The sequence below is a fragment of the Amblyomma maculatum genome, chromosome 1 (assembly GCF_055883805.1).
Source record: "Amblyomma maculatum isolate TAMU_Amacu chromosome 1, ASM5588380v1, whole genome shotgun sequence".
Lineage (NCBI taxonomy): Eukaryota > Metazoa > Arthropoda > Arachnida > Ixodida > Ixodidae > Amblyomma > Amblyomma maculatum.
Window position 1 is genome coordinate 150,823,808 of NC_139344.1, and position 22,446 is coordinate 150,846,253.

The 22,446-nt window shown below is 46.1% G+C and overlaps 1 protein-coding gene across 1 annotated transcript; it reads right to left on the reverse strand.

Moving 5' to 3' along the window:
* Positions 1 to 721: 721 nt before the first annotated feature.
* LOC146204602 (protein obstructor-E-like) lies at positions 722 to 21,902 on the reverse strand. Its single transcript, XM_084586450.1, has 5 exons — positions 21,598 to 21,902; positions 8,302 to 8,493; positions 5,235 to 5,423; positions 1,244 to 1,457; positions 722 to 858 (listed from the first exon to the last, which is right to left on the reverse strand). Exons 1-5 carry the CDS (start codon positions 21,641 to 21,643, stop codon positions 789 to 791), a joined length of 711 nt encoding a protein of 236 aa, XP_084442576.1. The 5' UTR covers positions 21,644 to 21,902; the 3' UTR covers positions 722 to 788.
* Between the last annotated feature and the right edge of the window lie 544 nt (positions 21,903 to 22,446).

Genomic DNA, 22,446 nt, shown 5'->3' on the forward strand with positions numbered 1-22,446 from the left:
ACCGCCGACCAAAGTTTGCCAACTCGGCTTCGTCGCTTCCGCAGAGATTGGAAGAGCAAGAGGCTCACCTGCCTCAAGGTTCCATTGTTATATACGTGGATGCAAGCATCCAAGGTTGCGAAGCAAGAACAGCAGTATACTGTCCATGCAGACCTGGCCTTAATGAGACCTCCGCGTTTCAATTTACGGAACCATCTACATCATTTGTCATGAGCTCGTTGCAGTTCAAGAGGCACTCTCAGAACTGTGCCTCCTGCGGTCCATGCTCTCTTTTGCACTGACTCCTTTCAAGCAGTACGGTTGCTCCGACGTGTCGGCTAGTGCCCATTAATACATCAGGATATCAGTAAGCTCATAGCACGCATCCCGCAGTCTATACGCATTGAGTGGGCTCCACAGGACCCTTCTCAAAGCTATGTAGACCCGCCTCGTGATTCCAGGGTAATCACTGCCTCCTTAATTTGGACGATACCCTCCTCTCATCAAGAAAGGAACAGCTGCGGAGCCGCGCACGTGCTCTTATCCTTCCATATGCAGTAAACCTCCTCCGCGTTCTCACTCGTGATCCGGGTCGGGGTTCCTCTCATTCGGACGTGACCTCATTTCCGAAGTTTATATCCCCGCTAGAGTTTTTTTCGATTTTTAAACTAGTTGGACCACACGCGCAAATAGCAGTTTGTGCCTGCCGTTTTCCCTGAATGTACAGGACACGTGACTGGAGGGTAAACAAGTTTAATGAATCCAGAAGATGCGATCAAAGTACTCCAGCTGAACAGTTGCGGTGACTCTTATCGTCCTTGGCGCCGAAGGGTCTGTCCCTTATTGAAAGGGTTTTCTTGGGCACCGTAGTAGTTCTCACTGCAATAAAATAAGATCTCTTTGAAACAGATTTCTAGCCTTTGCCGCCGCTCCATCTATCTCAATATTAACAGGTAGATGGCCACTGCATGCAGCAGCTATGTTCGATATAGGCTTCATGTCATGGCCAAGACTATGTAGATACGTGACAAGATCAGGTTCATGTACGCTGATAATCTCAAAGTTCCCAAGCTTGTCTAATAATTTATCTGCGATCTCTGTTTCTGGAGGGGGAGGCATAAACAAAGATGGGCGTTGTTTCTCTTGCTCTCTTACATCAAGAGCGAACTTTGCACGGGCAGCGTTCACAGCGCTTATGCACTGAGCCCACAAATGCGACGAAACAGGACGGTTGGAGTTTAGTGGGCAAGGGCAACGTACGTACCAGCCGGGCACGTTGACGGGGTCGTCACAGCTCCTGGTAGATGGGTTGAAGACGGTGCCTTCGTCGCACGAAAGGAGACGCGGCAGTCTCTTCCCGTAGTACGTAGACACGCACACAAAGTGCTTGGCGCAGTCGCGCGGGTGCGCATATGGAGGGTTCACGAAGTCCTGCAGTTCGTACGCTGTCGGCTCAGGACACTGGAAGCCCAGGTACGCTGCGATAACAAGTGACACCACGCCAGGGGCATTTTTCTGTACCTACATCACTAAACTGCTAGAATACGTGCATTCTTCGTGCCTTTACTTAGGCTAGTCGATTGGATACACAATGAGCGCATTAAAGGCTTTGCGGCTACCTGCAGATATTTAAAAATCCCCGAGGAAGACCGGGCTGCCGCGACGAGGTGAAGCGGACACCGGAGCTGCAAGCTGTCTCTACTGCAACGTCTGCACGTACCGCGTCGTAGCCGACATAACATGTCTGTATCCAAATTGGTAGCTGCATCGTTCGATACGATTTATTTTACGTCACCAGGTAAAAAACTACGTGTTAAAAGTGGATAGCGTGGAGTGTGGACAGATAAATGATTTCGCCCTCACCTAACAAATGACTCATCACAGGTGTTGAGCTCTGCAGACTGCAATCCGCTTACGTAAGTGCCCGGTACCTTCATTTATATAGGTACGCCAAGATGTCGTGTACGTCGAATAACTGTGACGAAACTGGTTAACTCTAAGCACCTTTTCACTTCAGGTATTTCATGGTCGGGGCATTTCCTTCTGTCTTTGTAAGGACTCTACTTCTTTTCAGTGATTACTGCTTTGATAAATATTATCGCTGCCCCCAACTGTCAATAAGGCAAGTTCTTATTCGGAGAAGTTCACAGCTGTGAATAAGTTTGCAGAGCTAAGAAAGGAAAAACAGATCTTTAGCCAGATCTGCTTAACTCATTAAATACCATGTGAAAACGGGCATGTTTCTGTAGGTTCATTTATTATTTCTGACTGGAAAATATATCATTTTTTCAGCAGCACACAGCGCATCAAAATGAAGATAAGCAAATATACTTTCTCTTATTTTGCATTTCAAACAGAAACACCAAGCAGTAATGCGAAATTTTATTTCTCAATTTAAAACTGTCGTAAAAAATATGGTAAATATTGGAACTAGGTTCACAACGCAAAATAAAAAAGATAAATTTCAGAAATTTATAAAACTTTCCTTGTTCCACTGCACAGAGCATCTCAAAAATTTAATGCTGTGACTGACAAGTACCTCAAGTTACAAAAAAAAAAAAAAAATTGTCAGCTGCTTCTTAGAAAACAGGGTATTTTGTTTTGCTCCTGCAAAACATTTTTGTTCGCAAATATTTTATTCATGATATGCTGAAAAGTATGAGCACATCTATTAAAGTCCATATTTTTTTTAATGATGTAAAACTAACAAATGTGGAATTGCACTCTACAAAACTATAAAATGGAAAAAAATATATTAGATTTTTACACTGAAATTTCGGAAGAAATGCGAATATCGTGTAATAAAATATTCCTTAGCATGTATTTTCTTCATTAAAATGTTTGGAGTTGAAGTAATTATGGTTCTGCATAAAAAGAAAGTTGCACTCATTAAGTGTTTTCTGCTAGAGAAAAAGAGATAAAAACCTTCACAGGACCGAAGCTAACGTGTCATGGCGCCAAACAGCTTCTTACCGTTAAAAGAGAGGCACAGGTTTATAACAAGCTAAGGAGAGCGGCAAAATGCCTTCTGGACAATAACTTGAGAGAACAAAAAAAGAGACATTAGAAAACAAGCCGGCATTACTCCAGTAGAGGTGCAGTGATAGAACCTCGGTGACATTCTTGAAAATGGGCATGGCATTGGACAACGCCCCTCTGCATTCGCAAATATTTTGCTCTAAGCTATTTGCTATTTGCTCTAAGCTGGCTTCGAAGTATACTTATTCGTGTGGACTGAGGTATTATTGCCGCTATTGAGAACAAAAGCTTGACAAGATGGTTACATTTCGTAATCTGTCTGCTTCACCTCACAGATCTCATCAGCTTCACGGCACAAAGTTCTGCGCGGGCGGGGGGTCAGAACGGCTGTATCTCTTGGCATGGCGTTTCCACATCTTGGTCACATTACATAGACAGGCGGCGAATAGCGGCCATTATACTATGAACGTCGCACTCAGAACTAAGGTGGCAACGAAAAAATGACAGTACGGCGGTAACAGCCAGAAAACAATGGTCTCTGGTGGACATGTTATGGGCCACTATCTTTAGGTATTCATTGTAAAAACTAAATCTGCACTATATGTCATCACCCTGATTATTTCGTTTCTACTACTAGTAATAAAAATATTGTTGCGACGGCGAAACAAAAGCTAAAATATTTGTCTACGTAAAATATCCCAGATATACTTGATTTTTGACGAATATACCTGACTCTAGTGAGCTTTTAACGTGCGTCATTTTTGTCATTTTTGGCTGTTTTCAGAGGGCGGGTTTCAAATAAACATTCACCGAAGTCAAAACCTCACCATTTTTCTAAACATTATACTATGCCACTTACTGCTAAAGAAGCAACAAGCTTCTCATTGGTGCAGTAGTTTTTTCGAGAAAATGTGACGCAAGCAAGTAAGTGGAACAAATGTATTGTTTTATATAAAGGACTCGGGCTTTTATTGCGATAGCAATACTGCGCTAGGTTTCGAGTCGTCGCGTAGTCCCGGCGGAGGCCACGTTTCACCTTGAACAGCCGCAAGAAGAAGAAGAATTCGTTTCACCAGCATTGAACCCTTCTCATTTATATGTGGGCTGGTAGCTTACGCTCTCTCGCCATACTCTTAAAGGATGAGCTTAAGTGTCCCCAATTATGTAGCACCTTACACTGATAGGGCGTGATAGGTGAATAATGTAGCAGGCAAAAGAAGCTTCCGCCGTTGCTATTGCAATTCAACTAATGTTACCCAGAGTTAAACCACAACTACAATTTTTCTCACTCCATTCGTACAAACAATAACTGCGATTGATAATTCACGCCATTGTAGACCAAATAGGTTTTATTATTTTAAGGAGGAGAGCCGCAGCGACCGTACAGACATTGTAAAAAAAGATGGTTGGCTATCCATAATTACATTCCCGTTCAGCCGAACTTGTCCGCAGTTTCGGCACCTAGTAGAAGCGTTCGAACACAGCCCCCAATTCGATTGGCTATCTCGCTGTAAAAGGGGCACTCTTTCGATACACCTGTGCACTGAGCACCACCTCCAGCGCCGTCACTGCAGTGCAGGGCGCAAGTACCGCGTCACCCTCTCGTCCCGCTTTGCAGTCCCGTCATGGAGCTACGGTGGTAGGGGTGGTGTTTGAGTGCTATTTTATCGAAAGCACGCGTCTTTTGGCGTGTATAGGCAAAACTTTGGGCCACAGCGCTGAGTGTAACAGTGTTTTTGAAATCCTAAAAACTGATATAGCTATTAATCGCTGACTACAAACCTCTAATTGCAACTAGATGCTTAACTGTGTCAGTAGAAAAAAATGCAATTATTAAAGAATAGTTAAGCAGCTTATTAATTAACATTATTCACCTGTTGATTGACGTCTACTAACACTGGTAGAATTGTGCCGTAGAATCCGTCCTCATACTTAGAAAAGCCTGCTTTTAAGTCAGCGGCAGGCTTCCTCAGAACGTCTGTTATATGACGATAAATAAAGAAGTGCTGAGAAGTGCATACACCTAGCTCTCATTCGCTGCTGTCGAGTTTAATACAAAAAATGTTTGACTCTCATAAACTTGAAGGACAACATGTGCAGTACTGTAAAAAGAAAAAAAAAAGAAAAAAAAAAAAGAATGATGGGGTTTAGTAGTATACGCAGCTCGCTCGCCGACAGCACTCCTTTATCGGCGATCACAGCTTCACGTGGACTTCAAAGAAGAAATAGAAGTATAACAACAGTACTATACATGCAAACAGTGGGTTTCGGTGTACCTTCAGCGTCGCAGCGCTCGACCAGGTCGGGCCAGTCGCAGACACCGCGGCGCTCGTTGAAGGCCAGTCCCTCGGGGCAGTCAAAGGCGAATCCTTTTCCATCCACGCAGTTGTAGAACTTGCCGCAGTTGGCCTCGTCTGCGTACATGCCCCACCGACGGGGACAGTTTCCCACGCCCTGCGCCGGCTCTGCAACAGAAGCACACGCGCCAGTCACCCAACCCCACGCGGTTAGCGCCTATGGCGGGAGGAGGACGCGCCCACCGGCTGCAACTCCGTGGGCGGCCCCTTTCTCGATCAGAATTTCAAACGAACAGTCCGTGAATTCGCTGCACTGCGACGAATGCCTTCACAAACAGTGGAAGGCTGCGCGCAATGGTCAAGGCCGTGGAATCCATTACAACCTGCTTTTTTTCTCCGCACACATGCGCCGCGCGTACTCGGGTCGCAGCTATAAACAATGATTCATCGGCCCAAACAAGCTCGTACCATCTACACGCTCTCCCCTGCCTTACCCTGCGGTCTCTGGTTGGCATTTCTATTCTGCAGCTCACGCCTGCAGAGGTGAAACAAGACAATACCACATTTTGGGTTCCTTATGGTCGACCGGATGCTGCTGGTTTCGTCCATGGCTGCTGTCCTCCTACTTTGTTTCTTTTCACTTAACCTAAAGCGAGTAACTTCTTGGCCGATTCGTGCGTTTGGCATCCATGACCGATGCGACCTCCGTTCCCCTTCTGAGCCGTTAGCTCTGCTGTAAATGCGTCCGAGGGCCTTGGCCGTTTAGCATCCGCCAAACAGGCTTCTGGCTGCGTGTTCTTTTTTGCTGGCCCCTATTTCCTTTAATACGCTAGCTTGTTTTCCGCACGCAACATGCGGCGGCGAGTTTACATTTGAAAATTCGACGTCTGCTGAAAGAAACAGCAAGCAGCACAATATACGACCCTTGCACAGTAGAACGTTTGCTGCAAAGTCGGCCTCTTGCTCCCTCAAATAAGCAAGAAATGTAAACACGCAGTGTGACTCATCTTTTTCTTTCACTGGCAAGCACTGCAATGCAAGGAAGAGGCAACTAATATATTGGTGCTCGTGCTACTCGAGCGGTTCTGTCACAGGTTGCTATACGCTAAGCCTTGTTCTTTAAGCCGCGTCTCTTTAAGCTTCTTCGCGGAAAAGCCAACCTATACTGCTTCATGCCTTGCGTGGTTTCAGTGGCGGCTATTGGAGCCAAACCTGTGCTACGTCCGGTATCCTTCAAACGAGTTTCGCATACAGAACGCCGCAAGGTTCTTGTTCGTTTCGCAAGGAGACAATTCACTGCAATTGTGTAGTACGTGTTGCAGATCGAGTGTTTCACGCACAGCGCACAACACTCGCCGCTGCACTAGAACCGAGAAACTCTGAACTGGCCCGAAGATGGCTGCTCTCACAACTCTTTCTACCAGATTAGGAAACCTAATTCCGAGTACCTCTGAATTCTAAGCAAGCGATGGAAAACGTCAGAGGTGAATACAGAGACGATTCAATATTTTTTTGCTTAGATAATTCATCAGCCCTCAGGCGCCTACCAACCAGACCCTTGAGCACCAAAACGAGTCCGAAAACAGTGCCGCCGGATTATTCCGTAATGTGATTGCTTTTCATGCCGAAAAATACGGGAATCTTCAGAAGCACTTTTCAATGCAGCGATCAGCGCTGAAATCTAGTGTAAATTGAAGCTCATCCAACGGCGCTGTATGCAGCGATCAGCGCTGAAATCTAGTGTAAATTGAAGCTCATCCAACGGCGCTGTATACGATAGCTGCAAATTTCAACGAAGTAATAACCTTGAATGGCGATTACTCAATCATATGAGCCGAGAATGAATCTTGAGTTCGTAATTCTGCCGTTGCGCACTAATATATTAATGCGAATGACGTACGAGGATAGCACAGAAAGAAACCTCAGGCTATTGCTGATACATATACCCGGCAGTGATCGGCAGTGGCGGACTTAACTATATGCCGCTTCCCCTGAAGGACGTAATAGACGGACGCTGCTCGCGTTCAAGCTGGATTTAGAACTGCCAAATACTGAATATTCACGAGATAATATCAGGAATAGTCAAAGCTATAGATTCGGCTCAATTACCTGTACTCCGTTTTATTCACACACGTGATGCAGAAGCAACAACTGGCATAAAATAATAATTTGAGAAGTTGTTCGTGCGGAAGACGAGTTCGTTGACAGGGGGTGCAGGTGCGATGGCCGCCCCAGCGATAAAACAACCAAGAGGCCGGAAACTCCCGCACCGTTCTTAAATGCAGACAGCTCTGTGAGAGTGGCCCGTATTTAGCTGAGGCTTCCAATAATTATTCGTTATTACCGGAGCTGTTTGAGCACCGTGTTGTTTGCGACACAGAAAACAACCGCCGCCAGTGCAATCTGACAGGATACGTGCGTGACGTCGGTGCTCGCTCGGACATGCGCTGAGGCCGTATACATTAAAATAGCCTCAGCTGAACAGTTTCGGCCGACGCGTTAGCTTCACTCACAGTGCGATTAAACATGGGAATTTGAGTTTAAAAATAATGCGTTGCGCGTTAGTTTCCGGTGATATTTGATGCTTACAATCAGCTATTGGCATAATCCCCGATAGTCCCGTGTTAGCGACACATGAATGGAGGTGCAAGTAGCTGGAAGGAAAGCGGGAAGGGGTGAATATTTTTCACTTCATTCGGAGACTTTAGTAAGCTATATAACAAAAATGGTCATTTGCATATTAACAGCCTGCGCAAAAAAAAAAAAAAAAAAGGCAACGCATGCAGCCCGCTAAAAGTAAGGGTGAAGTGGGACGTATCACCGATTGTGGTCGGGGGAGCATTGAACGACGATCACAGGGTAGGCATTTCCTAAGCAAAGCAAGCCTGGCAACAGCGGGGAGGGATGCAACACCATGCACGGATATCCGCAAGGCGAGAGGGCCACGTCAGGGGAGGATGCAGGCGTTGGCGATGTGTTTCTCGCGGGGAGGACGCAGCGAAGTTCTGACCGAGGGGACACGCGGGAATTCTCCCGAGAGACTTACGCAAGTATGGCCGGTTCTGGCAGTTGATGTCGAACGGAAGGTCGCAGCGCAGGTGCTTGTAGCTGGCCTCGTCATTGAAGACCAGCCCGTCGGGGCAGAAACCTTGTACCACGGTGCCATTCCTGCACTCGTAGTAGCTGTCGCACTGCGTCTCGTGCGGGAAGAAGCCGTTGGTCGTGCACTGGCACCGGCCTGAGGGCGGATGGAGCGAGTGCGCACCATTAGTGCTTGTCCGCCCAACGGCGTTCGCACGTGAAACAAAGCCACATGGACGACCCTGCGCCTCGCACTCTGCTGCCTCGTATAATCTCAGGTCCCGAATGCCAATTTTCACGGTTTCGCTGACATGCGGTATCCGTGTGAGGCACCAAATCCCTCCAATTAAGCAGTTTTCCTCGGTGAGTCGTAATTAGTGCTGCGAGACGTACTCTTTGATTTCGTATACGAACGAGTAAGGTGGACCGCACAGTTTTTTTCCGAACTGGCCTCGTCCGTGTGAACCGCTCCTGTCTACAACCGCCTCCTAGCGTTGTACACAACTCCCTCTTGCTGTTGCGCCCATCGTCTATAGTTAGAGACGCTGCAATGAGCACAGCTTTCATTGCATTTTGAACAGGTCGGTAAGGTATTTCTTCCTTGTTATTTACCAATATTATGAGCCCAACCAGGACCCCTAGGTGATGAGGAATGCTCCACTTTCGGATAATTCGTACTGTCACTTGCCTTTGATCCTTCTGCTAGGCCCTGAAATGATAACTGACAGCTACTGGGCAAAACGGTAACCTGAATAACCAGTGCTTGTCTGGTGTAACCATCTGACATGCTATGCCCATTCTGCGCCACCTATGCGTAGAGCGCTCGAGCAGTTTTCACTATGTAGTACAACTGAAACTGGATAGCAACCGATGGTTTCTGGGAAGGATACTCATGCCCAAAATGTTTTCTGCTCAGCGTGGCTCGACTTAAGCGCGCACATTGACCCTAAAAGCCGGAAGCTGCGACAAGGTGTCGATTTTTATAAAGAGAAATGCGTCAATGAAGTACTTTTACACAAGGTTCACGCAGGATGTACACAGCTCAGCTGTGTACAAAACGAACTCGCAGCTTTTTCTGAGCGTGTGCTTCAGCTAGCAGTGACTTCGTTGCTTCAGGTTAATTTCGCACTATTCGTGTCGCAAATAAGGTGCCAGCTACCAAGCGCAGCAATCATTATTTCGCGAAACGCTGAGAGGGCTAACACGTCGTCCTCCATCTTTTGGCATAGATGTTTTTCACCGTAGAGTAACGTCATTTTATTATTTTTTTTTTCAGTTCGTGCTGTAAAGTGCACCTTCGAAGTAGAAATTATTCTTACGAACCTTTGGCTGCTTACTTGAGAAATGGCGGCGTTTCTGTGTTGAAATTTCCATCAATTATGACAGTTTGTACGAAATTTCACACAACCGTAAAATGCGAACAATTTACCAGTATTGTACCAATTTGGGTTTATTAAAGGCCGAATATATTATTTAGGTGAAGAAGTAATCATTTTCAATGGAAACAACAACGAAAACGAGAATGACTTGTGGAAGGTTAATCTCGAGGAAATACGTTTCTTTTTCGATCTCGTTTGCCGCTGTGAAATGCTACCCCTAAAATACCCCTGTTTTCATACCTCTTACTACAAGCATCTAACAGGTTTAAACATGTCCCTTATCTTTAAAGGCTTCAAGGAAGTGCTCGTTCGGTATGCAGACACGGCAGTTAAGAAATGGTTGAAGAAGCGCGGTTTCGCAGCAAGTTGCAAAGTAGTTCAACAGACATCAATTAGTGTGCCGAGTAAGTTATGTGCAGTTCGGATCCATTACAATACAAACGAGCATTGAGTGAGTCTTGTCGCGCAAGCTGCCATGAGCGAAACTTTCAAATCAAAATCTTTAGACGGGGCTCCCTTGCGCTTACTAAATCAACCTGCAGGCACGTACTTGCTTTATGCCGTTCAAAGAAAAGGAATAACGCAGAAAACGAAAACGACGACAGTCTGCGTCTCGAATGTTTATGGAAGCAAACTCCTTTAAAAGGCACAGTTAGTTTGTTAGTTTCAGCCAAAGCAAGTGCAAGGAAACGGCCTTCTGCCCTACTAGACCATATTGCCAGATTACTTCTCGCCTGATCCTCGCAAGACCTTTAGGAGGGACCATCAGTTCCCATTCTGTTTTTAACCTGACGAAAATTTCGGTAACAGCCTCCAGCGAGCGATTTGTGCGTTATCCTCAAGAAACAATGACATATGCGAAAATCGTGCTGTTTGTCTTTTCCCCCCGGACCTGGATGTCCGAGGAGCAAAAGGACTAATACGCGTTTGACACCGTGTCATTCCACGACCCCCTCTTCACGACTCCCTTCCAGTGCGCTTCGCTCCTATCCTACCTCGGGTATACTGCTTTGGAATGGTAAAATCTCTCACGCGATCACCTCGTATGAAGAGGCGGTGCACTATATCAGCTGGAGCACAGAATTCCCCTCCTGCAGTGAAACTTGAAAAGCAGATAAGCTTCCCTCTAACAGAATCCTCACGCGAGACGTGGAGAAGAAAGAGGAGCAGTGAGTTCGAGATTTGAGAGTGTTTAGTCCTTGAAACAGGGGACAGAAATGTTTTTGGCACACGGATGAAAATTGAAGGCACGTTTTTCCTGCTTTCGCTTTTATTTACGAGCCGGCTGCTGCCATTGCTGAACCCGTGACCTTTTTTTTTTTTTTTTTTTTTTTTTTTTTTTTTTTTTTTTTTCAGAGGAAAAACGGTGCGACCGCTAATGAGCTGCTTGTTTAGCTGAGGTCACCCTTTCTGTGCTTTCGGCTTCACCCCTGCTATCACTACGAAAAACAGAAATGCTGACAGCCGGTCCCCTTAAATGCACTGCACTACTTAAAGCATTTCTGTCGCAGTTTCGAAACTTTTCGGAGCTCTCTTGTACAAGTATCGCAGGGCTGCTGCGTACTCTTGCAGATACACTATGTCACCACCGCATGAGCGTATACGTAGCGATATGAGTAAAATATCAGTAGCGAAACAGACTTATAACTCCATCTTGTGGTCTATCTTAAAGAGCAGTGCTTACTTTTCATAACATTTAAAGAAATGCGATATTTTTTTTTTCAAGGTTTCTTAACTTTGATTCACTTTTGTTTAAAGCAGTTGTGCTAAAAAACTTTTGGTTAAGCATGTATAAGTTGAATGTGTTCCAAGCAAGGTGTCTGCGACCGAAAGAATATCGTTCTTCGCTGTTCCACGCATTATGGTAAAAGAACTTGTGCTTTCTATGTGCCGTCATTCTTAAATTTATTGCAGTCAAATGCAGCTGGTCGAAATATAAATAATAAACTGAAGAAACTATTGCATTCACATGTTTTCACCTGACAAATGAATTTTATGTTGGTAATATATGCCATGCAGTGATTCCCCTCCTTAACTCATCCGTCATACATTTCGTGGTCAGTTTCTTTCCTGTGCTTCTCATCCCTTGTAATGGTTGTCATATTGTTGATGTTAACATGGTTTTGATGCCTCCGGCTCCTTTTTCTATTACCTATGGACTAGATTGTCGTAAGCTAAAAGCTAAATTTCAAAGTAAGCTAAATTTGGTTGTTCGATCTTGTCCTAGTTTTGTTTGATTTTTGATATTTTTACTCTATAAGTGCGAATTACTGCACGCGACTTTTCCCTGTATGGCAGGTGCTGCCATACAAGCCCAATGCGGCTTTTGGCAGGCCTGAAATTGTAAAGTGTTTTCCTCTATACAAAATAAATCGATTGAATGCTTGACCTGCACCTACTCATTTGCTACGAAGTGGACATATTTTAATCGAATTTCTGTATTGTGTCTGCCTCTCAACTAAAGCAGGCATATGTTTCGCTTGTATAAGGGCAGCAAAAAAAAGAAAAAAAAAAACATTATCGTGCGCGTATATCGATATTGGTTAAAAGCGCTGCAGAGACCCTCAAAAGCAACATAAATGCATGAACTGCGGGTTCATTCCACCAGACTCCCTCCTGACAGACAGCTCGCGCCACTAACGGCTTCCCCCAGGGGCAGTGGCACCTTTCTCCCTTTGAACTGCTGCTTACGGACTATGGCTAGGAGATGGAGAGCGCATGCAGGCAGTTGAGTGCACATTTGCTCACCCCTCACGGCAATGTGGAAGAATCGTATGTAGAGGGCCTACATACGCATAGGATATGCGCTTTTGGACGCGCGGACCATTTTCGGCAGCCTCCAATATGCATCGGAGTTAGCGGGACGGTGTATAGGACGAGCTAGCTGGGGAAGTCAAAGAAAGCTATCGGTTAAACCATTTACGAAGGTCGAGACTTAGCGGCTTCAACTTTGCAGGTAGTTTTTTTCTTTTTTCTGGATCGCACACGACGACCTCCTCCCCCCCCCCCCCCCCCCCCCCCCACCTCCTTTCTCTTATTTTTTCATCTGCTCCAAAGTGCGCAAAGTGCGCAGAGTGCTCTGCGAGTGCGCTTCAGCGGCCAAATAAGCAAACAGTTCAGATACTGTCTTTTAGCCCGTATATGTGCGCTCTTGAACATATCTGTTACGCCCAAAGCCCCTGACACACACACACACACACACACACACACACACACACACACACACACACACACACACACACACACACACACACACACACACGCACACACACACACACACACACACACACACACACACACACACGCACACGCACACGCACACACACACACATATATATATATATATATATATATATATATATATATATATATATATATATATATATATATATATATATATATAAACTTATAGGAGGTGACACACGGTGGAGAAAACAACACTTTAATGCGGCGTTTCGGCCGGGGTCCGGCCTTTGTCAAGGAATGTCCTTTGTCCTACATTCCTTGACAAAGGCCGCCGGACCCCGGCCGAAACGTCGGATTAAAGTGTTGTTTTTTCTACCGTGTGTCACCTCCTATAAGTTTATGACCTACCGGACCCATTCGAGCTTCAACCCCCTCCCTATATATATATATATATATATATATATATATATATATATATATATATATATATATATATATATATATATATATATATATATATATATATATATATATATATATATATATATATATATATATATATATATATATTATGGAATTTAAAGGAGCCAACAGTCTACGAGTCCAAGGCAAACGTTGCGGATATTTTTTTTTTAATGTTTTGTTTTTGGTATTGACAAGAATTAGTCTCAAGGATAAATAATATTAAACGCAAAGCGGAATTAATATATACAGGTGTTGTGCAATATCTTAGAATATTGCAGCTCCAGCGCTGCCAAGTTGTCACTGTACTCATACAAAGCCTCCACCTGCGTATTCACAAGCACGGATATCGGAGAAGTGCTAGGATGCATGGACCTTACTGTCTTTGCAACAACGATGTACATAAACACTTATGCTGTGCACGCATGTGGGATATTAAGTACACGACAACGCTCAGATTAGCATCTTTATGTGCATGTCTAGTCACTATATACATATATTTTTTTTTCGTATGCCTGCTTTATTTTTACCAGGGATATCGCTCGCATACGAGGGGTATGCGTTAACGAGGACACTTCTCGCCCTTCCCTTCTTTACAGCCCTTTCATCCTTGCCAGCCGGCACCTCTTTCGTGTTTGCCAACATTCATTTCCAAGTATTTTCCACGAAACCCTCCCGTAATAGTTATGCGTTTACATAGGCGGAGCTCTTGTACACGTATACAGCGGTGAACGCGCGAATGAAAGGACAAGTTGCCTGTTTTCGGAACCTCGCAGCGGGCGGCGCATCGCAATTTGGCGCGCCACGATGAAACTTCGTCATGCGACCTCGCCTCAACAGCGACGACGCATTGAGAATTTGCCAAGAGAATCGACGCAGGAGCGAAGAATGGCTAGCCAAGGCTGCGCGCCGTTCAGAAGCCAGCGCCGGTATATACGCGGTTCAATTGGCGCCTCCATGCCGGTGGTGTATCACCCCATACAGGCAGGTAGAACGCGCATCACATATCATAGAAGGGGTCAACGGGCTGTGTTGGGATTCACAGGTTTCCGAGAGAGTGGCTTAGACGCATTGAACTGACAACAACAGATTACTGTATCTGCTGTCTCACTGCTAATGCGGTGGTAACAGTTTCTGCACGAACGTAGCATGCGTTGAAGGCAGCCTGTCGTGGGTGAACGTAATTTTCACTGTTTTATGAAAGCAACACATGGAGCCAGCGGACTTACGGTTTACCGTGCAAGTGTGATTGCGTACACTGTGTGGGAGACGTCCATCTTTATAGCGCAATTCTTTGGGCCGATGGTCAATGTTCTCGTAGCAACGTTCGTTCTTTTACCATCGCGAGTCTGAGAAGCGTTCGAGGAAGAAAAAGACGCAACTTTAATTGGAAACGTTCCAGATCCGGGTCGTTGCAGTATTTAGATAAGTCGAAGGGGCATGTTCGTCGCCCAGCACATGAACTATGTGAGCCACCAAGAGCAAAAAAAAAAAAAGAAAAAAAAGGAAAGTGTTGCCAAGGCTTTGGTATGTACCTGCGAAACGACCGATTTTTAGAATTGCGTGTGTAGAGGAGAATGTTTTCAAAAACATTATTTGATACCCACTGACAGAGGACTGTGTGACAACCAGCGAAACTAAAAAGGAATAAAAAAAAAACGTACACTGGTTTCCCTCTCGAACCGACATGGACTGAAGACATTTTTAACAATTTGAGGCACGGAAGGGACATCATAGATGGAATCACCAAAGTAGATACATTTCTGGTCATGCAAGTTTAAACTCTGTGGTCCATGTCCGCTTGAGGAGCGCAACGTCTGTTCATTCTACGTGAAAGCAAAACGCGCACTATGTCCTCTATAATGGCACAGTTGTTACTTTTTATAGCTGCAAAATGTCGTATCATTCTATGAACAGTGCGTTCGAGAAGCGATTTGTATCTCTCTTCGCGCTGCTCATAGTTCGTCGTTGACCTCGCACCAATTTCACCAACACATCACCGGTAGTACATGGTATAGGTTATCGTACGAAGTCAAAATGGCAAAAGCTTTTTACATTGCAGTTTCTCAGATGAATTTCTAGTTATATCTCCTCTGTCCGGGGTGGTCCTAAGTGAATAATTTAAAATTCGCTCGTAACCTGTAAATAATTACGCTCCTATACCCGACCCTGCTTCCTGAAAAAAAAAAAAAAAATCATTTTCGGTACTTCGTCAACATTTGATTTATTATTCGCGTTTTTTTCTTCTTCACTTTCTTTTATGGAGATTCCGTACGAGGCGCCTTTTGCATCCCTTCGTTTCTAAATGTGAAGCTCGCTGACGCGCTTTCTTTGTGTGACAAAATGTGCCTAATTACATTCGTTCGCACAGCTCGAAGAAGGTACCTGGGTTTCCAGGGCACTTCTGTCGCGGGGAGCTAGAGTGCTGGAAGACCGCGGGAGCCCACCCTGTTTTAGAGCCCGCTACGAGCGCTCTCACTTGTCCAGCCTCGCGCGAAAAAAATACCGACGTGCGCTATCGACGACGTTCTATTCGCTCCTAAATAGGCGCGCTTTTAAGCTCGATATAGGCTACTAAATGCGCGGAATCGCCTTGTCTTCGCTCTCGTTTTCGTTCTCTTTAAGGAACCTCAAAGTGACGTCAGTTCACTACATAATTATTCTCCTCGATTGAAGTGCGTCGCGTAATGTAGCATTTATTTTTTTCCCTCTGCATTTTATCACAGCTCGATTTCCTGGAACCATGTTGTTTTATTATTATTATTATTATTATTATTATTATTATTATTATTATTATTATTATTATTATTATTATTATTATTATTATTATTATTATTATTATTATTATTATTATTATTATTATTATTATTATTATTATTATTATTTAAAGGGGAACTTAAAGGGCGCCGCCTTCATTTACCCATCAGAGTAATTTTACGCCGACATTCGACGTGGCCATCGGGAATTCCTGATCCGACAGGCGTGCAGGAGCACCGCAATACACGTATCTAGCCGCCGTCGATCTTTTTTTCTCCCTCCTTTTAATTATTTGGTTTAAATTCTAGGCAAGCTTTGAAACGAGTTTTCTCCCGTCACAGTGACACGCGTGGACAGCGTGTAAGGGGTGCGCGCAACCTTGAATTCGTCCCGCACTGGTCGATGCGTCGCGTCGATAAAAAGCGGACCAGACCGGTCACGACGGAGAAGGGACGAAGAATCCGTGTACGTGGGCGAGAACACATATAGGCGCCGCAAGCCTTGGGATCCCGTAATGAGAACTGCATTCCACGACGAACCGCCGACGGTGTGCGTACAACGTCATTACTCAAGGATCCGCTCAGTCGAATAGGATCTCGGCCGCTTACGCGTATAACGAGGCTGTATACGATACTACATGCACACAGGCTGCTGGCGTCTCGAGCACGTTTTTATTCATTTTACTTCCATATCGCCCGCGCAGTGAATCTCCATCGCTATCTCCCCGAGCTGCGGAAAGCTTTGCACCCGCAACGAGGCGACTGATTTGTTCTCGGCCTGCTAAGTGACGGCAGCAGGCACGGATCGAGATGTGGGATGCAGCCGCGCGCGCCGTTACTTTGGCTTGCCTCAATGGAAAGACTCAAGATTGGCAAGCCACCAGGACGGGAAAGATGTCTGCTTAGGTGCTGGCTGTCTTCTGTAGCGAATACATGTACTGAACCGCGTTTATCATTTCAACAGAAACCATGTGTGTGCTACATGCATCTTCGCGTGTTTTACAGTGGAAAACTAAGAAAAAAAATCACGAGACCACCACCAGAGCCCTTATTTACAAGAGACCTCTCATTTCAGCTCTGCTGTGATTGTTATAGAAGGTGTGCACCTGCTCAGCATGCAAATATAGAATTCCGACAAAAATGCCTCCGATTATTTGCACGGCGCGCGCACCGGAAAAAGTACGTCCCACGAACCTCTCCTCCGGTCGTGTGTACGGACGCGGTAGGCACCTTGTTTCGACATGAGTTCAGGAAACGTGAGTTGCGGGCGACCCAGATACCAGCGCACATGCACTCTTCTCTTCACCTAGGAAGCGGCGACAAAGTATGCATGAGACGAGGCGAATTTCGTTTTGTTGCGCTCGGGGCAAAGCTCCGCCGTCACGCATAGCGCCGCGCCACCCACTCCGTAAGTGCTTGTGCCAGTCGTGAGTGAGAGGGAAAGTGAGATCCGTGCACGGGAACGGCACTGCGCTCGAGACGTTTTGCTCCTGCCACGCCGATCAGCTAAACAGAGATCGTCCGTCTACGGCTGCCCATGCGGGGGGGGAGTGAAATTACAGTTAAGCGCTCTGCGTAATGTGTGCCGTGTTTCCGTACATGGAAGGCGGGCAACAACAAGCTCGCAAACAGGTACGCCCTTCACTGCAGTGCACCTCCAATCCCGACGCCATAAGTACACAAGATTTCACGCCAGTGTCAAAAAGAAATGGTAAAAGAGGTTTCCATCGATGTACAGCCTGAAACGATATTAAGTTACATGCTATAGCTTCGATAAAATTTACCGTTATCTCGATGCGCGTGCCGCGTAAACTTTTGACTCTGGTCCCACAGTTGTGACGGATAAGCCGACCAAAAGCCCCAAAACCGAGCAATGGCCTCGTGCAGCAGCGACAATAACAAACCAACAACGAGAGAAGTTCCAGCACAAGAGCCTATTTTCTTAGAGTCGAAGAAGCCTTGCAGTGAAGACAATGTTTGTGAAGGTACATGTTAGCGAAACCAAGCGAGAGAAGCAGTACACAATTAAAAAGCGAAAAAAAAAAAAAAAAACTGTTGTAGATAGCGCTCGGAGTCGGAACGTAAGAATGATGCAACAATGTGAAACAAAGGCATGTCCCTCACCTAACAGTGATCATCGTTATCGGTTTACGCTGTAGCGGGTGCACAGCGCCCTTGGTAAATGTTGGTCTTCACTTCGTCGTTCCAGGTTCACTGTACTAAATATGTCCCAGAACGCCAAATAATACGGCACATGTGTCAAATAATTGAAAAAAAGAAAACACAAGAGGAGGAGGCTGGACTGGGCAAAAGGGGGAGAACAGTGTTGTACGCCATATAGCTTGGTATACCATTCGCGTTGCATTCTGCACCCGATGCAGGGACTTTCCTCGCTTTCCCATCATGGCCGCCTGTCAGATTTTAAAATTGCGAGAAAGCATGCGTTTGCTTTTAGTTTTTACTTTTGCTGTCATCAGTGCTGTGAATAGTTCCATACATGTAGGAATAAGGAAAAGCAACAGACAGGACGGATACAAAGACATTTTCATCCATAAGCATGCGTCGAAGACGCGTCGAGAAACAAGCACCACGAAAAATATACGTGCGCTATGCTTGAACGCTCAAACTGCTTTTATGATTTAGCCTGCTTTTTTTTGTGTGTGCGTTCTTTCCTCATGTATTGTCACTTGAGCGATGCTCATTTTTATACACGTACTGTCGGCAATAAACGAAAAGCGAGCGGTCGCATCAGAACTTCTTGGCCGATGTAAGCGCGATATCAGAGCGAATTAATTTCACTTGGAAGACGCAAGGGCAGTCCTTAAGAAGCCTTAATTGCCTGGCTTGTATTTTCTATTCAAGACGCCAATATACTTGTGTTTCTCTGATGGCGCTTCAGTTCTTTACTGTCCGAGTTTAATTTGTTACCGGTAGTATATCACAATGAAAATGATCAATTTCCATAAACTATCGGCAAATTCGCCCGTGGGCTTGAAGCTCGTGTGGCTTAATTGGCCTATCCTCGGTCTGCGTCATAGTTGCGCACAGAAACATCGTGTCGTGTGCATACATGACCTATAGGGCCAGCGTCCTTCGAGCTGGCGCTCATAAAGGAACTTGCGCTGAGGCCAGATGCTCGCACACTGTTCCAGGAGCAGGAGACAATGGTCCCCTTCGCAACCTCGGGACAGGCCGCACTAACAACATCCGCTGGCTATCCCGCGATGAAGCGCACTGAGCGGCCGACAGGGGCTCATTTTGGGAGAGCGGAAAAATGAAATACAGCAGGCACCCTTGGTGCTGCCCATACGTTTAGCGGACGCGTAATGCATAGCATAGCTTGGTTCCATAAATTAAGATTGGTATATCTATAACTCGTTCACTTTCTCGGCTAAGTAACGCTAGGAGAGGTTACCAAAAGGCTCGATAAGTTTTCTTCGATGTGCAAAATATCGTGTTTAACGTTAATGCGGCATTCGTCTAATGTATTTAAGCACTTGACCAGCGTGACCAATGCGTTGCGATTCCAAGTGCGAGTTTCCAGTTTCTGATAACACGCCACTTTCGTCGGGACCACAAAATGCGAGCTCGGCAATATGGGTCACGCATTCTTATGTGCAACGCAGAGTAGCGGCTAAATGCAGCCAGAATGCCACAACATTTTTTACTCCGAGGCAATGGAGACCAGAAGGAAAAAAAAAAAAAAAAACGGAAGGGAGGGAGCGGCGCTTTTTTCGTATCATGCACTGCGCAACTTTCGAAATGCGGCACAACGTTAACAAAAGAAGCGACAAAGAAGATACAACTGAATGCCACGAACACTCATTACGAAAACGAGCACTGCATGCGAGAAAAGGTGATCAAGATCAAGCGGTTGTTTGCTTGTGTACCGCGATGTGGCTGGGAGCGATCACTAGCGCACACCTGATGTCCGCTCTCGCCGATGCTTTTGTAAGGAAGGTGCTACGTTTCCAAAGAAAACGGTGGGATCTCGCACCTGCTTGTAAACCACGCATGTTCTTGCGCTTGGAACATCGTGGAAAGGAAAGAAAAGCGTAAAAGAGAACAGTGATTTTCATTTGGCGAAGTCATACGAGTTGCCTTTCTTCAGGGACAACCCCCATCGGGAATAAAACCAGCTGAATGCAAACTAAAACTAACAATCCTAACATTCTTTTTTTTTTTTTCAGCAGGAGGAAAGCATAGTGACAATAATATGAGGAAAAATGTCTGCACTTTGCATCTTTAGAGGGTACATTTACGAAATTAATATTTGCCTCGGATAAACACCGAACTTGTGCGCAGCGGTGAAACCCGGTTTTCAGAGCTGAGTGAGTGGAAACATCACTCGCTAAAGGCTGTTTCGAGGCATTTTATCCACAATAAATTTAAGAATAAAAAAATTCTGAATCGATTTCAGGGCGGAGAGGAAAACCTGCAGTAAATGTTTTACCAGCAAACGCGAATGCCAGAAAATAAAGAACAAAAAAAAATAATAAACGAAGTTGCCCTGTAGGCAGCAGTTCGGAATTTGGTGAATGTTTTAGACCCCTGACTACGATTGTGAAGCCTGGACTTTATGTCTCCGTCCGCCGATAGCGACTTCGGAGGGGAAGCAAATTAAACATTCATATTTATCTCGTTTCAAGAGATTGTCTGGGCACCTAATTTCTACGTCTGTGCCAATCTATCCGTTGAGTGATCGCGCAAAGCTGTTAAAGCGGCTTTTAGTATAGGCAGGACATGCAGTCGTATAATATGTTTGAAATTCATTTCATCAGACTGCGGTACTCAGAAGGTAGAACAGACGCGGCCGCCCCATTGGTGTCGTGTCTCAGGTCTGAGTGCCGCATTATCTGAATATTCTACGTATAATCACCTGTATTTGCTAAACCATTGATCCTAACCAACTCCGCTGCAGACCTGCCAAATGAAATGCAAATGGGTCACGACGTTCCTTACCAAGCAGCTACTCAGCTGCCAACACGTTTTCGCCTCATTTGCGACAGTAGACGTACATATGCACGAAGTACACCTTGCATCAATCTAAAAAGGCTACACTCCCCCTTTTCTACCTCCCATCACGTTTCGGGTACGCGCCACTTGTGCGGAGGTGCGATGGTTCCTTCCAGAGAACCGGACGTCTGCTCTTCCGTGCGTATAGTGCGAGCTACGAAAAGTTAACCTACGGTCACCTGTAGGATACGTCTCTGTAGCGACGTGAACGAAGGAGGCGTTACTACAATACAATAATGTTTCGAAAACGAGCAATGAAAGTTCCAAGCGAAGGGCCCAGTATCCGCGGACCGTCGACAGCAGACAATCCCCGGTCCTGTGCTCCTCCTTAGCGCCAAAGGTGCAGAGCTAAGCGCCGCGCAGCAGAGTGATGGAAAGAGAAAGCCCGCGGTGGGGGGGTCCAGCCGAAGCTGGGCCCCCCGCTGCCGGGACGAGCGCCAAGCCGCAGCGGCAGGGACTTACCGAGGCCCAAGAGGCCGACGAAGATGAGCGTCGCGAAGAGGAGCATCTCTGGAGGAGCTGTGATCCGGTCGGCTTTCACTCTCGCTATGGAAATGCGCCGGTGCCGCGGCGCTCCTCAAGAACTGTAGGAGGGCTCGCTCTCTCCGAATCTGGGTCACGTACGGTGGCGCGTTTGCGTGACCCTCGGGGGTCACGATGGGACCCTTCCTTCCCCATTACCTCCACGCGCCACCCGCATCATGTGCGCGGCTTTTCCGTCCGCGTGCTGAGAGGGCTCGTGCCCAAACGGGTCGCCGGATGGGCTCCTGCGGCGGCGGCTGCTGCGCGGGGCGCCACCGGCACGGAATTGCCGGCCTTCGCTTATGTCACGACGGTCAGCGGCCACAGGGAACAAGACGCATTGGGCCGCCGCCGGGCGAACACGCGCTAACACGCTGCCATACGCGACGGGTACGTTCGCCCGTCGATGTTCAGGGAATTGATCGGTACGCGGCCTATCTGCGTTCGCGTACTCGCATGGAGGGACGCTCGTAAGCTTGAGCTCACGCATCCTCACTGTTTTGTCGGGACGGTAGGAAATGTTTAGGCAAAGCGGCAGCGAGTGGTCGCAAGTGGCTCCCCTCCTACTTTTCTCAAGGCTTCAAGTGTAGCAACAAAAACGCAAGCACAAGGAGGCAGCTACTTTTTGTTTTCATTGCAAACAATGAGCGCGTCCCGTTGCCCTTCGAGCGGAGGAGTTGCAGAGGAAGAAATAATTGACGTATACAGGGTACGCGCGCTTCCTAAAGATGTTCGTGTATTTTTAGAGCTATGTTATAAGCAAGTGTACCACTTTGCTTGTTATAGCGA